General features: G+C 32.4%; 1 protein-coding gene across 1 annotated transcript in view; it reads left to right on the top strand.

The window, feature by feature from the left end:
* LOC105334027 (Krueppel-like factor 8) overlaps positions 1–7,261 on the top strand; it is a 38,229-nt gene extending 30,968 nt beyond the window's left edge. Inside the window, exons 5-7 of the mRNA XM_034465470.2 lie at positions 4,124–4,183; positions 6,673–6,839; positions 6,989–7,261. Coding sequence (XP_034321361.2) covers positions 4,124–4,183; positions 6,673–6,839; positions 6,989–7,246 — 485 coding nt within the window. The 3' untranslated portion in view covers positions 7,247–7,261. The remainder of the gene's footprint in view (positions 1–4,123; positions 4,184–6,672; positions 6,840–6,988) is intronic.
* The last annotated feature ends 6,818 nt before the right edge of the window (positions 7,262–14,079 follow it).

The following is a 14,079-nucleotide window of genomic DNA, read 5'->3' as shown; positions in this document are numbered from 1 at the left end:
GGGACGGAGAGGAAAAAAACTACAAACTTAAATCGTTTCGAAGTTAAAGCATATAGCTTCTGGTTCAATGCATCAGGAGGTGACCAGCAATACATTAAAGTATTATTAAGTTGTTATTTTGATGGCAGAAACAATAAATGCACTCTTAAATAAATATGTGTTAAAGAGGTTCGCTCCTTTCTTTTTGTGTAATTATTTAATGGCACCTCTTATCTAAAAATTTTGCATCATATATTAAATTTATTTGTATATCCATATTTCACAATGCCAAATAAACCATATTGAATAAAATTGTGAAAAGAAAATTTTATATTTTCACAGTTTAGTAAGGGACTATATTTTGTGGCCGGGGGGGGGGGGGGGGGGGGTTCAAGAAAAAATGAGGAAGTTTCATAACGCAATAGTTTAGAGTACTGTTCCTTTAGCCTCCTAATTTCTAGTGCAGACTAAACTTCCAGATAGTTTGTATATTACGATATATTCATGTTTTTATGAAAAACATTTTTGAACAATATGTTGATATTTTTATCGATATAATTTGGCATACTTAGCTTATATTTCATACAAGAGAAGAAAAACTGAACTCCAATTTTTGCCTAAAATAAGCTTATTTTATGTCATAATATTTTGAGATGTAACCACTATCTTTTTTACATTTATATAAACCATTAAAATATTTGTATGCAAAAGGAAAGATGGCATTACTATTATTTCTTTTATATGCGTTATGATTTGGCTTTTCAAAATTTTGTACCAGTTTTTACATTTGCAGTTGTATTCATTATGTACGGACATTTGAAGCCATCAGTAAAGCAAGGTTTTTTTTTTAAACTTTGACTTGGATATTACTTTTCAGTCACTACATGTGTTCAACTTCATACTGTATTGAAATCATAACTAAACAGTAGTTCAAACTATAAATATTAGTTTTATTTCTTCAAATAATCTAGTTCCTTGCCAAATTTTAGCAATAATTTCAAGAAAATTATCATTTCTGTGTTGGATCCCATATTTCCAAAAAATGGCATGTGCCATAGGTCACAAATAAGATTAAAAATCGAACCAAGCGGCCACTCATATGAGCTGTCGAATGCGGTATGTTTTGTTTGAAGTATTGAATGACCTGTGAACCGGAATTAAATTCTACATTAATTTATTATTTGGGAGTGTATCTGTAATTTCTTAGTTTTGAATAGATTTATGAACTTTAGGTTTGCTCTTCATTTGAAAGAAAAATCAAAGTACTGAAAGTACTGTTAGACGGTGGCGCCGTTTGAAAATGGCATATTGCATGTATGATAATTATTGTTGTCGAAAATCCACAGCCAGTATCTCATACATGTACTAATACTTAACGCTTACTCGCACAACTGGTCGTGAGTTTCCTACATAGGTAATTCTGTGGAAATCGTAGTTGTGATCACAATCCACACTTTACAAATGTTGTGTCTCTTTATCGTCATCTTTTGGGGGAAACTTATAATTTTATCACAGTAGCCTTTGTAGTATGGAATTTTGTATCTATATTTTTGTATCTATTATAATGTTTGTATCTATATCAGTTGACATTAAAACTCCGTTTTCGGTAAAACATGTACTACATGTATGTATTTTGATTGCCACAGAATGACTCATTAAATATGTGGGTTGCCATCACATATTGAATGAATAAATCAAATCAAAAGCGATTTCATCACAGTTCGCCTAAATATTTGATTGTATAAAAAGGGGAATTTTGGGGTTTTTTCTTTTGACCTTTGGGTTGACCCTGCAAAGGGAAACAACTTTTGAAAAGTGTGGATTGGACTATTGTGCTTTAAAGATATTGTAGATTTCTCAAAGTAACGAGAACAAATAAAGCTTTGGTATAATAAAATACTTATCAGGTTTTAACTAACTATATGGGCATACATGAAGTATGTTTATTGTCCCTCTCGACAGCATTTTCCCTCAATTTTTTTTACGGGGAAAAAGTTGCAGTCTCATGGACCATCACACTTGCTTTTGTCCTCATAGTCAGTTAATACAATTAGGTGTAAAGAAAACGGATTGGTTTACAAGAACATGATTGATAAAACTGGCATTGCTTTTGGAATGCACGTCATCATGAAACAGAAGAGTCAATCTGTATTTTATCTTCTAATTTATTATTGGATAATTTCCATTTGCTCACAACGAAAGTGAATAAACATTTGAAAAAAAAATAATCATACAATATTCAGTCGCGGCAGTTTCATTAATTAACGTTTAAAGTACATTTGCCCTATTATATTTAGCTATAGATTTATTCAAATCATTTGAATGAATTTGGGAAAGTCACATGTATATTTTATCGCTTGTCAATACACTTTAACACGCATAATTTACTTGCTACATTAAACTTTTCTAGTAAACTTACAACAAATATTGATTAAATATTCCAAATTAGTTTTGAAAAACACCAAACAAACAAAATCCAAGTTGAACGCATGTTTTCCTGACAGTACAGCTGTGTATATAAATTTCATTTTATTCTTTGCATGTACTATACAATAGATCTAGGGTTCGCAAATCCCGGCAATATTTCCGGAGAGCTATAGTTCTGTGGCTCAGCAGAATACTACAGTCATCTATGAAGCACATTTTTTGCCTTCAAACTTTATTATTCATCGCAAATATAGCATGTGTGTATACGCTACGGCCGATGTAGCATTTCGTTGAGAGATGACACTTTGTAACCGGTGTGTATTTCGATTGGAATATTGCATGAGTTGAACCGATTGTTTTTTCTCACAAAAAAAGCTAGCGTTTGCTGCAAATTAGAGATACACGAGCCGACACGCCGTGAAATCCATAAGACGTTTTACAGCATATGTCTTTAATTCCTTACTTGCTTAAAAAATCTGAACTGAAAATCTTTGAAACATCGTGAAATGTGGTTTGTTTATACATATAAAATGGCGACTCGATTTGCACATGAATTTTACACGATCGATCGATTAGCGTGTGTGAGAGAAAGTCAGCAGCAAGTAAAGCGTCAACATCAGTAGTAAATATTGTCTGATAAATATTGAGGTGCCTGTAATAAAATTAATGTTCCTACAAACTGAGTGGGTTACAAAATAAAGTAAATCACAGGTCAGTCCAAAATTAAACACATTTGTATCGTAAATTTCAAGTTTTTTGTATGTTTGAAAACAGATGCACACTTGAAGAAGAAAGTGTGCCATTGATCGGTTGAAGTTCAATAAAATGTAATTTATGTAATATTCATTGTCAGTATTTGTTGTGAATTCTTTGGAATAAGCTACAGCAAAATAAATATGCTACCTCAACTAAAATTAATGCGTTGAAAATGACTTAATTTATCGATGAAGCATAATTGCTGAAATATGAAATGGAAAACGTTTTTAAATAGTGTGTTTCTGACAATTGTTTACATCATAAAAAAAAACAAGAAGCGAGTATTGTGAGATCTCTTAACCAATTATCGCAGTGATATAGTTTATACAGTCCTGATACAGAGTTTAAGGGTAACGGCTCATATAAAATAAAACACAATTTCATAAATTATCTAAATATATGTACAAAATAGCAGCTATAATGCTTAAAGTATCTGATAAGATTAAAATTAGTTTTCATACTTAAATCGACAGATAGATAAAACATTGCCTGTAACACTGCATATACCTAACATAGTTATCGTTCCTTAACCGCTAGGGTCCCCGTGAGAAATACTCTTCCGGTCAGGACGGTAGCAATAGACCGTGGTTATTTATAGCCACAGTTTAAAAATCAGTCAGAAAAAATTACTTCTATACATTCAAGATCTAAAATTAAAAAACTGAAAGTTCTATGATTACGTAGAGTTGTGAATAACGACTTTACCAATCACACACGATATTGAATTATCAGTTTTTGATAAAGCTCAGCAACAAAATCTACTTAAATTGGTATTTGACAAATATTGAAAGAGCCACAGAATTGGGTTTTGAAATAAAATATGTGATTTTTGTGCCGTTGTGTTCTTTGTACAGTAATATATTTGTCAATGTTTGAATTCATCTTTATAATGAAATATGCCCATGTGTACATTGAGATTATATTAAAAAATTTGATAATTTAACATGACTTCTCTTTTTAGTTTATGGCCATGACGAAGCGCCCAGTACGAACCTGATATTTGCCAAAAGTCCGCCAAAAAGTACTAACAATTTATCATGTAGATAACGCATTTGTTTTTGGCTCACCTGAGCTGAAAGCTCAAGTGGGCTTTTCTGATCACTCTTTGTCCGGCGTCCGTCTGTCTGTCTGTCCGCCTGTAAACTTTTTACTTTTACATTTTCAACTTCTTTTCCAGAACTACTGGGCCAATTTCAACCAAATTTAGCACAAAGCATCATTTGGTGAAGGAAATTCAAGTTTGTTTAAATAAGGGCCAGGTCCTTTGTTAGTATTTTTCAAAAATCTTCTCTAAAACCATTTGACCAGGTAAACTGAAATTTGTGTGGAAGCATCCTCAATTAGGGTAAATTCAAGTTTGTTCAAATCATGACCCCTGGAGGTAGGGGTGGAAGCACAATGGGGAGCCAAATTTTTACACATGAATAAATAATGTAAATCTATAAAAATCTTTTTCTCAGAAACCAATTAGGCAGGAAACATGAAACATGTGTGGAAGCATCCTCAGGTAGGGTAGATACAAGTTCGTTCAAATACTGATCCCCAGGGGTAGGGCCACATTGAGGATCCAATTTAACAAAGGAAGAAATTTTAATTATTCACAAAAACTGAAATATTATAATACAGTGGGGCCTCAGATATCCGGACGTCGGATAACCGGGCGCTTCAGTTTACGGACGATTTTATTTGGGAACAGATTTTTTATACGTTATTTTGTCTCATTTATCCGGAATTCCGCGTTCCGGATCCGGACGGTCTGTTTTTACCACAAAACACTGATTTACTACTAATTCTGCTTCATTTAACCGGACGGTAAAATATGATGATACCCTACTCAGTACAAAAGATTACCCCTGTCAATTAAGCTTCACACCTTTTTACGTGCTAGACCCTCATGAGTAGCTTGTATAAACACACTGACTTCCCAAATCACTTTCATGGAAAATTGCAAACAACAGTGTATCACACACATATCACAATTGGACACAAAGAATTAAGCTAGATTCGGTTATCATTATTGTCCGGTTAATATTTTATGACAGAATAATAAAATAAAGCAGAGTTCTTTATATCTAAAAACGTTCATTTCATCAGACAACTCTAGCATGTGTTGCTATATGGAATGAAAGGCAAATAAAACCTAGTATCAACACTGGAAGCCATTGTATACAAATACATTATCATTCATGACAACAATAGACACATTTCAGATATCCGGTCGCTTCATCTATCCGGACAATTGGACTTGGGAACCAAAGCGTCCGGATAACTGAGGCTCCACTGTATATGGTTTTACTTATATGCAATCATGTTGACATATTTATGATTCTTTAAAATCGTTGAGACCTTGGCCCCTGGACGATTCTTGTGCCTCACAAAGGTTCAAAGTTCAACATACGTTTACTGGGTATATCCCATATATCATTACTTATTAGGTTTGTTATTGACTGTTTACAGAAAGGTGTGGGGTCGGTAAAGTCCATAGAAGGCGCACTCCGCCTCGCCTTCTATGGACTTTACCGACCCCACAACTTTCTGTAAACAGTCAGTAACAAACCTAATATGTGTTTTGTATTGTCGAGGACCTAAAGTTTGATATGTAAACAAAACAAAAGAGAATATGTAACAATTAAATTCATAGCTTAATTCTCTTAAGTTTTTACCTTCCTCGTTTGTCGTCTGTGCACACCTGGATGTCATATGTAGGATCATAATATTACGTTACGGGCAAAGGTGGGGGGGGGGGGTCCTCTAAATATTTTGGGGCTTAAAAATTAAAGGTATGGTTGAACGTTTGTGTAAAAAATCAATTCAAATAACGTTACGTCCGCCATGTTGCCGTATAAATTTTGCCGCTTGCCGTTTAAATAAGGCAATCACGTGACGCGATTCATCCAATGACGTCGAGACATTCTAGTCCGAGGCAAAACAAAAACAACTTTTTAGGATCTTTTGAGAACTGCAATGTTCAATATATAAAATCATACTGTCAGAAAAGGGGCTAAATTATAAACATAAGACTATCCAGGGGAATAATTGATTTTTATTTATACAGGATATACATATACTCTACTTCATTATCCAGATATTTTATATATGTCTCCATAAAGCTGATAATATCATGCCTTTTGTTGCTAAGGTGGGCGATGTGGCCAATTGGCCTCTTGTTATAAAAAAATGATGTGCTCTTAAATACTGAGAACCCCAACATCACTGTTACTGTCGATTAGAACCCAAAGCATATTTTCAGCTCGGTTCTGTTGCTTCTTTGATTATGAAAAACAATGGCTTATCTGAAAAGCATTTATTAAAAATGCCCGATGATGTTATAATGAACATCAACATGACAATGTGAGACTGCATAAATTTAGTGCATTCATTTTTCTTTTCATATCAAACAAAAAAATTGCGTCATTTCTTTCAAATTAACGCTTAGATTATTTAAATATCTCCTTCTGTGTACATGATACTCTTATTTTATGCCTAGTAAATACGTCTGTTTCGTCACAGGACCATCATTCTTGTGCAACACCTGCGGCAGAGGCTTTCAATCAAGACAGGAGTTAACTGACCATGTGAAAATAAAGCATGGTGCTCCAAAGTTTCAATGCAGTGCGTGTTTCAAAGGCTTCTCGACCAAAACTCATTATACGTCACATATGCAGAATCATTTGAACGTAAGAAATTCCGCTGTATATCATAAAACAAATTATTCTTTTGACTTCGTATACATGTGCAATTCAAGCGTTAAAGTCAGGGTATATAGATATATATTTTTCAAACTTTCAATGAATTCAATTATAAATAATATTTTCATTTGTTTCAGGAAAAGACTTATACATGTGACCAGTGTGGCTCAAGCTTTGTACATAAGAACGATCTGGTGAACCATATAAATGCCAAACATGATCTGAAAAAGTTATCTTGCACATACTGTAGCAAGTCGTTTTCCTATGACAGAGCATTAAAACGACATATTCGTGGTGTACATGAGAAACAAGTTTTTGTATGTCAATATTGTTCAAAAAGATTTGGTTACTATGACAATTTAAAGAGACACGTGAAAAATATTCATAAACAATAGGAGCCTGAATCTCTAGCAATTTCATTTTATGAAAACACATTGTGTTGTGAAAAAAAATAAATCTTCATCGTTCTTTTATAGCTCAGGTATCTTTTGGTGTATCCATATGAATAGAGAAGTCGATTGATTTTGATATTCATTTTGAAATCAATGTTCGGGAAAATGTATTCATAGTGTACGTTTTTAATCAAGAAACTTTCAGATTATAAATTATGCATTTTATTTTATGTTTAATCTACCTCAATTTTTCTTTCTTGATAATCGATGTTCCTGTTTAATACATTGTGGTTTTCAAATCACTATTATTCCTCTCTGAAACTGATGCTGTCGTATGAATTATTTTTAGCGTGTTTTGAAAGAGTTATATAATTGATTCCAAAATAAATAGTTTCTTGAGGATAGAGTATATGATAAATATATGTATATCATCGTAAAAGTAGCCATAAATGAAGAACCAAATCATTGTAATTATGATTAAATGGCGTTATGAGAAATATTCAATATTATTTTTCTTTTTTTGTTAATCAGACAGACCTTTCTGATATCGAATGTAAGATTGAAAACTCTTCAAAACGCAACATACTGTTGTTAAATGATTGGTTTCGATCATAACTAAAACTAAATATCATGCAAGGAACATTTTCTGCTTTTCTTTTATGATTAGAGCATTTTCTTCTTGTTTTAAGAATTTTGTAAACAGGATGAGATCTTAAATAAATAGCCGTTTGTGGGAAACTCAACATAATGTTGGAAGTACATGTAGTCAGGGTTATCGTGTTCTCTACATGGTTCAGCTACTACATGACCGGAATCGTCCACGAGCTTTTAATTAAGATTTAAATGACCAATCAATAACGTAATTTCAACATGAAAACTTCAGGAAATTTTTTAAAGCATGCGTAGTTCGTTATTTCGTATTGTGAATACTCTTGCGACGTAAACATTTCAAAGAAATATATGCTTTATTTCAATTTAAAAAAACTCAAAAAGGCGTCTTTCAGTATTCCTCAGGATGAAAAGGAACATTTCTATGTGGTTATTGACATTGATTGCTTGTAAATTTGGTAAGTTACATATTTTCTATATCAAGTTTTAATTTTTTTTAAACATAAGATCCTAAAATATAAATATCACTTTAATTAACCTATAATTGTTTTGGATGCTAGCAACCACACACTGTTTATCGTCATTGTTAAAAAATAACATATTTCAAAAACCCGTGAATATTTTGAAACGAAATTTACAATATTTGCATTGTGATGTGCACGCTTAATTAGATACTTTAAAAAGCTGTCGTTTTTAAACCTAATTTTTAAAAAATATATGATACATGTATAAATATAAAATATAAAATGCGTATTATTAGTTTTTTGTTTTGCTGTTTCTAAACTGTCCTTAAAGGGACCTAGACACGAATTAGATGAACATTTTTATATTTAATTTTTTTGTATCAAATGATTTATTTGTATATGTTAAATGATTCACCAAAATTTCAATGCTTGAAATCAAGTTACAAGCGAGATATTGAGGAAAGAAGACAGTGTCACGTAAACAAAGCTCGAGTCTTATATTTGTTTACAAATAATGTAAAATAAAGAAATTATCATTTCTTTAGCAAAATAACTTGTGGCAACAAGATGAACTGATTTAATTTGTTCCTAAATATTTTTATCAACAGCAAAATGCAACATTAGAGTGAAACTTATTCCAAAAACAACGCATATGCAAACAATAACAAGACTCGAGTTTTGTTTACAAAACAAAGAATTCTAACCTCTGTAACTTGCTTGTAGCTCATATTTGACTTTCAGTTTTTGACAAGCATTAAAAAACAACCATATTAACCATTATAGACAATAAAAATGAAAAAATAAATTTTAAAAAATTTGAGCTCAAATCGTGTCCAAGTCCCTTTGATTAAATAAGTTATTAAAGTAAGTTGAATGTGCCAAAATGTTATTTTTATTTTATATTTTTAAAATTTTTGTAAACTTGTAGCCCACAGTAAAAGCTACGCGTTCTCGAAGAACTTGCTTTATAGCGATGCGGTGCCGAGTTCGGGTCTGAATGTTCAAAAATGGGTGTTAACACAACTAGAATGTGCTAGATTGTGTGGGCAAGAAGTGACCTGTCAAACCTTCTTCTACAAACCACTGGGCGGAGTGTGTTCTCTTTACAATCATCCCCTCCTTGAGTATACCCCTGTCATCTTTGAGGAAGGTGTGGAAATATACACGATGAAAGGTTTGTTGCTTGTTCGCAAGCATTTTTTTCATCAAATATTTCTTGAAATACGAAATAAAATTCTTTGGATACCTTTGATATTTATAAATCTTTCTAATGTGACCTATTTGTTAGAACATCAGTTTTTCGATTTCAAGAAAATCAAAACACGAGGAACTTGTTTTTATCTCATTTTATCTTTAGATAGATAGATTTACACCTTTGAAGACAAGTTTATACATTGTTTTAACTTGTCTAAATAGCAATGCCTATTTCTATGGTATCTGAATATCCATGAGGGCAGAAATTCAAAATGTACATGTCATTGTATGTGGATATTGATTAAAAGATTGAAAAACATCCTCAAATCGGTAATAACGAAGAAATTGCCTAATTATTCTCTGCCGGTAAACAAAAATAATAGTACCAAGTTACACCGACATGACTGTTTATTTATCATTTTCACTAACTATGTTTGATGATTACTTGTATTTTTTTTGAAATATGAGAGTTTGTTTTTAATTTCAGAACACTATTTCAACATTTCAGGATAAATTAACAATTATTAGTACGGTGGTTGAGTGTATAATGTCAAAGAATAGTAAGAAACATTCAAGGCCGTGTCAATGGGTTTGGATTTTAAACCACAGTTATATTTTTGTCGATAATTTTAAGGTATAACCGCTGACCACTGTGTTTAGTAATTAAACTCATCAATAACTAATAATATAATTGTATTGTAGTTCTTGGTAAATTAATGTTTATATTCATCGAATTGATTTTATGATTAACTGGTATAAATATTTGAAATACTAATGAATTCTTGAATGATAATTCTAATTAATGTCTCTCGAGGTGCTAATTACTTTCTTTTATTTACACTGTATTTCAGGTTGTCAATTTTCAGATTTTACAATGTATAGAGAAGGTGGTATATGCATTAGTATTTTCTCTGCGGAAAATATGACATCATTGTATGCCAGCACAGCGTGTAATCACCGAGGCGGAGAACTGATATCATTAGACATTGACGGAAAGATACAGTTTTTAAAAACATACTTGCTCCAATACTGTGAGTTTTTCATGTTTTTATTACAAAAAAGAGAACAACAAATTAAAATTGATAGAACACACACACTAGTGGTGACCAGGTTACCTTTTTTTCTTTGTATTGTAGTTAAGTGGACAACACCAGTCTTGATTGGACTTGACAATTCGGATGGATGGAAATGGTCCAACAATGTATCTTTGACATACAGTTCTCTCTTGCAATATCAGCTCAACAGTTATGATGCGCAAATGCACCCATGTCCCGACAACTACTGTGGAGTTCTTAGAATCTCTCCCACAGAATCACTGTTGTTTGATCAGTGCTGTCGTAACATAAGTCCGCTCTCGGTGTGTTCGATGTCCACAACATTGTAAACGGCTGATGTTAATTAAACATTTTAAGAAGGCCGGGTTGTCGTGGTCAGTTTTAGACTATATAAAGAAATAGTTTGATGATATCCGTGCATTTTACGAAGTTGTTGCAATTTTGGCTACGATGAATGTAATTAAATAAATAACGTATGCAAGTTGAGATCAAATTAGAGGTAAAAAAAAAAAACTTTGTACCGGTGCATCGGTTGCTCGAACCTTTAGCTTTAGGTAATAAGTGGAGCCACTAAGCCAAGCATTTCGTTGAACGGCTTTGCGTTATATTAACACTTCAAGACTTATTTTTGTTTATATAATAGGCAGATTTATGGTACGAATTAAATAATTCCGGAAAATTAAGCGTTATCGAATATTGCCGAGGATCGGAGATCGTAACTTATTTAATAGTGCCAGGTTAATGAAATGAAGCAGAACGATCGAAAAAAAATAATCACAAGCAATGGAGAGACAAAATGTTTTAGGCAAGTTATAAACCAAAAACTGACCATTCTGTCAGAGGTTATACTGTCCTCAGCGCTGCAACACCTCGGACTGTACAATATTTATCTGACAGAATAGACAGTTTTTGGCTTATAACCGGTAAATATAATAGAAAAATGATAAATGTTAAAACTACAATAGTTTGGTTGCATCTTTACTGAATAGTTTATTGCTAAAATATACTTATACTATTATGGTAGATCTATACTTATACTATTATGGTAGATCTATACTTATACTATTATGGTAGATCTATACTTATAATATTATGGTAGATCTGGGGTAGATTTGCTGACCACCCAGCCTTTTCAAGCAATAAAATACACTATTCAAAACATAGTTTGCTATCGATGACTGTGTGATATAATTCTGCATAAAACAATATATGTTTCTACTTCTAAGGAACATTTATCAATAGTACACTCTTGTAATATAAAAATATCAGGCTAATATTCAATGCAAATACTCGTGTACATGTATCTATTTTTGTAGCTGTTGAATCGTTTATGATTTTGTAATGAAAGATTTGTACTTTAAATGAAACTCGTACAGAATTAAACTAGTATTGTCAATTGCACTATTGTTTTCCGTACATATCTGTTCTTCTATTAACATAAACCAGTCCAGAACCCAATGATTTTGGAAGTCCTTATTTTGTTAACATTTTGATTTAACAGAATGATGTAACTGCACAAGTACAATAGTAAAGATTACAACTGAATACCTGACAATTCATTTTTAAGATATTGATATTAATTTTGTAAGGGAAAATCGATTAATTTGTTCATAGTGATTGCTTTGTGTGTGGAGGCTTACTATAAACATACCCTCTGTGTGTCCATTACTAAAATTTCTTATGTCATTTACTTTAACGTTTTTGTATATTTTCTTATTCATAATTGAGTGTAACAATAATTTTGATTTGATCGATTTTCGACAACTAACATTGACTTCCTAAAATGGAATTACGTATAATTTATTGTAAGAGCAATTTATTGTCTAAATATTATACTTATAATGTTAATAACAACATGTATTATATTCCTTTAATATTTTCTTTACAACATTTGAAAATGAGGTTTTGATGGGCCTCTACAATGGACTTCTGGATTAGAGATTTCGTTTCAAGTCTTAGAAGTCTTGCAGAAATCAAAGTAACATAGATGTACTCTTTTAAACAATTAAGTAACGTTACCGTCCATTTCTGTTGAATACGCAGTGCTTTTTGTCTCCTGGTCAAGATATAAAAAATCCGGACATGCATATAGTGATTAGCTGCATTTTTGCTTCGATGGATAGAGTTGACTAGGAAATGTGTTGGAATTTATATATCATCCTACGAAAGCCGAGAAGGATCATTCGAGATTCGAGATTCAAAATACGAGATTCGAAATACGAGATTCGAGATTCGAAATTCGAGATTCAATATCTAAATTAACCAATCAAATCATGGATCTGAAACCTGTATCCTAGCAACATCAAACTGTTCTAAATAAAGATCATTCGTACAAATAAATGTCTTGATAGCTCTTATATAGTGGTTATAAAATGGTTAAATTAACATTGATGAATTAACCTCACACAGTATAAACAATTAAATTAGAAATAACACTGTTGGCTTTGCGAATCTAAGTGGTTTTGTTTGCCCTGTATGTATTTCCCCCCGAGCAATTTTAACCCGAAGTGTATTCGCCCCAACTGTGTAAAAATCGGCTCGCGAAGAAAGATCTGTTTAATCTAAATGTTTTAGCTATGAAACGAAACTCAATGAAATAATCGACATGTCAAAATATAGGTTATGATAAAGTTTTAAACCATAGAAGATATAATGATTTACAACCTCAAAGACAAAAATCCAGATAAGAATAGTGTATTGTAGGGTATGGCAATGCCATTGTCGATATGAGAGAGAGAGAGACAGACAGACAGACAGACACAGAGAGAGTTTTGTAGTGTCAAATTCAGTTTTGATTTAGAATTTGAAATTGATTTGATTTGTTACAAGCATATATAGACAATAATTAAGCCTCTAAAAGGAGAAAAGAGAGGAGGTAGCTAGGGTAGGGCAGACCAACTAGCAAGCTTTAATTTTAACGGTGTTAGCGCACCTGTGATTTACATCCTCTCTCTCTCTCTCTCTCTCTCTCTCTCTCTCTCTCTCTCTCTCTCTCTCTCTCTCTCATCACCTAGCTTTTCCTTTTCCGTGAGGGGGTTTGGGGTATTTGTGATGTCTTACATTAGCTAGCGAAAATGATAAAAAAAACATGAAATTTTCTTTAAATTGTGTGCGGATGTTGTACTCCAATAATCTGTTTTCAGTATATAAATTTCAAGAGGGGGGGGGGGGGTATATAGTCCTAATTAGTTTGCCAGTTATTCTGTCCCCACTTTGTTTTCTCTTCGTTTTCCAGGTTTTTTTTATTTGGCTCGGCAAATTAATATAACACTTTCTGTGTAGCTCCATAACGATGCACTGTATATAAATTATGAGTAGGTTTACTTTTGATAAACACGTACATATCCGTACTTGATTTTTAATTTGACTCTTATGATCGGATTTAATATTCCAATAAATATAGGGTAGGAAAGAGTAGACGGGACTTTTTTGCGCATATCCTACTGTACCATTTATTCAACACCGGTATTAGCACTCATCGAATTCGACTTGATTTTCTTTTTTTCATCCACTG

The sequence above is a fragment of the Magallana gigas genome, chromosome 5 (assembly GCF_963853765.1).
Source record: "Magallana gigas chromosome 5, xbMagGiga1.1, whole genome shotgun sequence".
In the NCBI taxonomy this organism is placed as follows: domain Eukaryota; kingdom Metazoa; phylum Mollusca; class Bivalvia; order Ostreida; family Ostreidae; genus Magallana; species Magallana gigas.
Note: the sequence above shows the minus strand (reverse complement) of the source record. Positions and strands in the feature narration are given on the sequence as shown.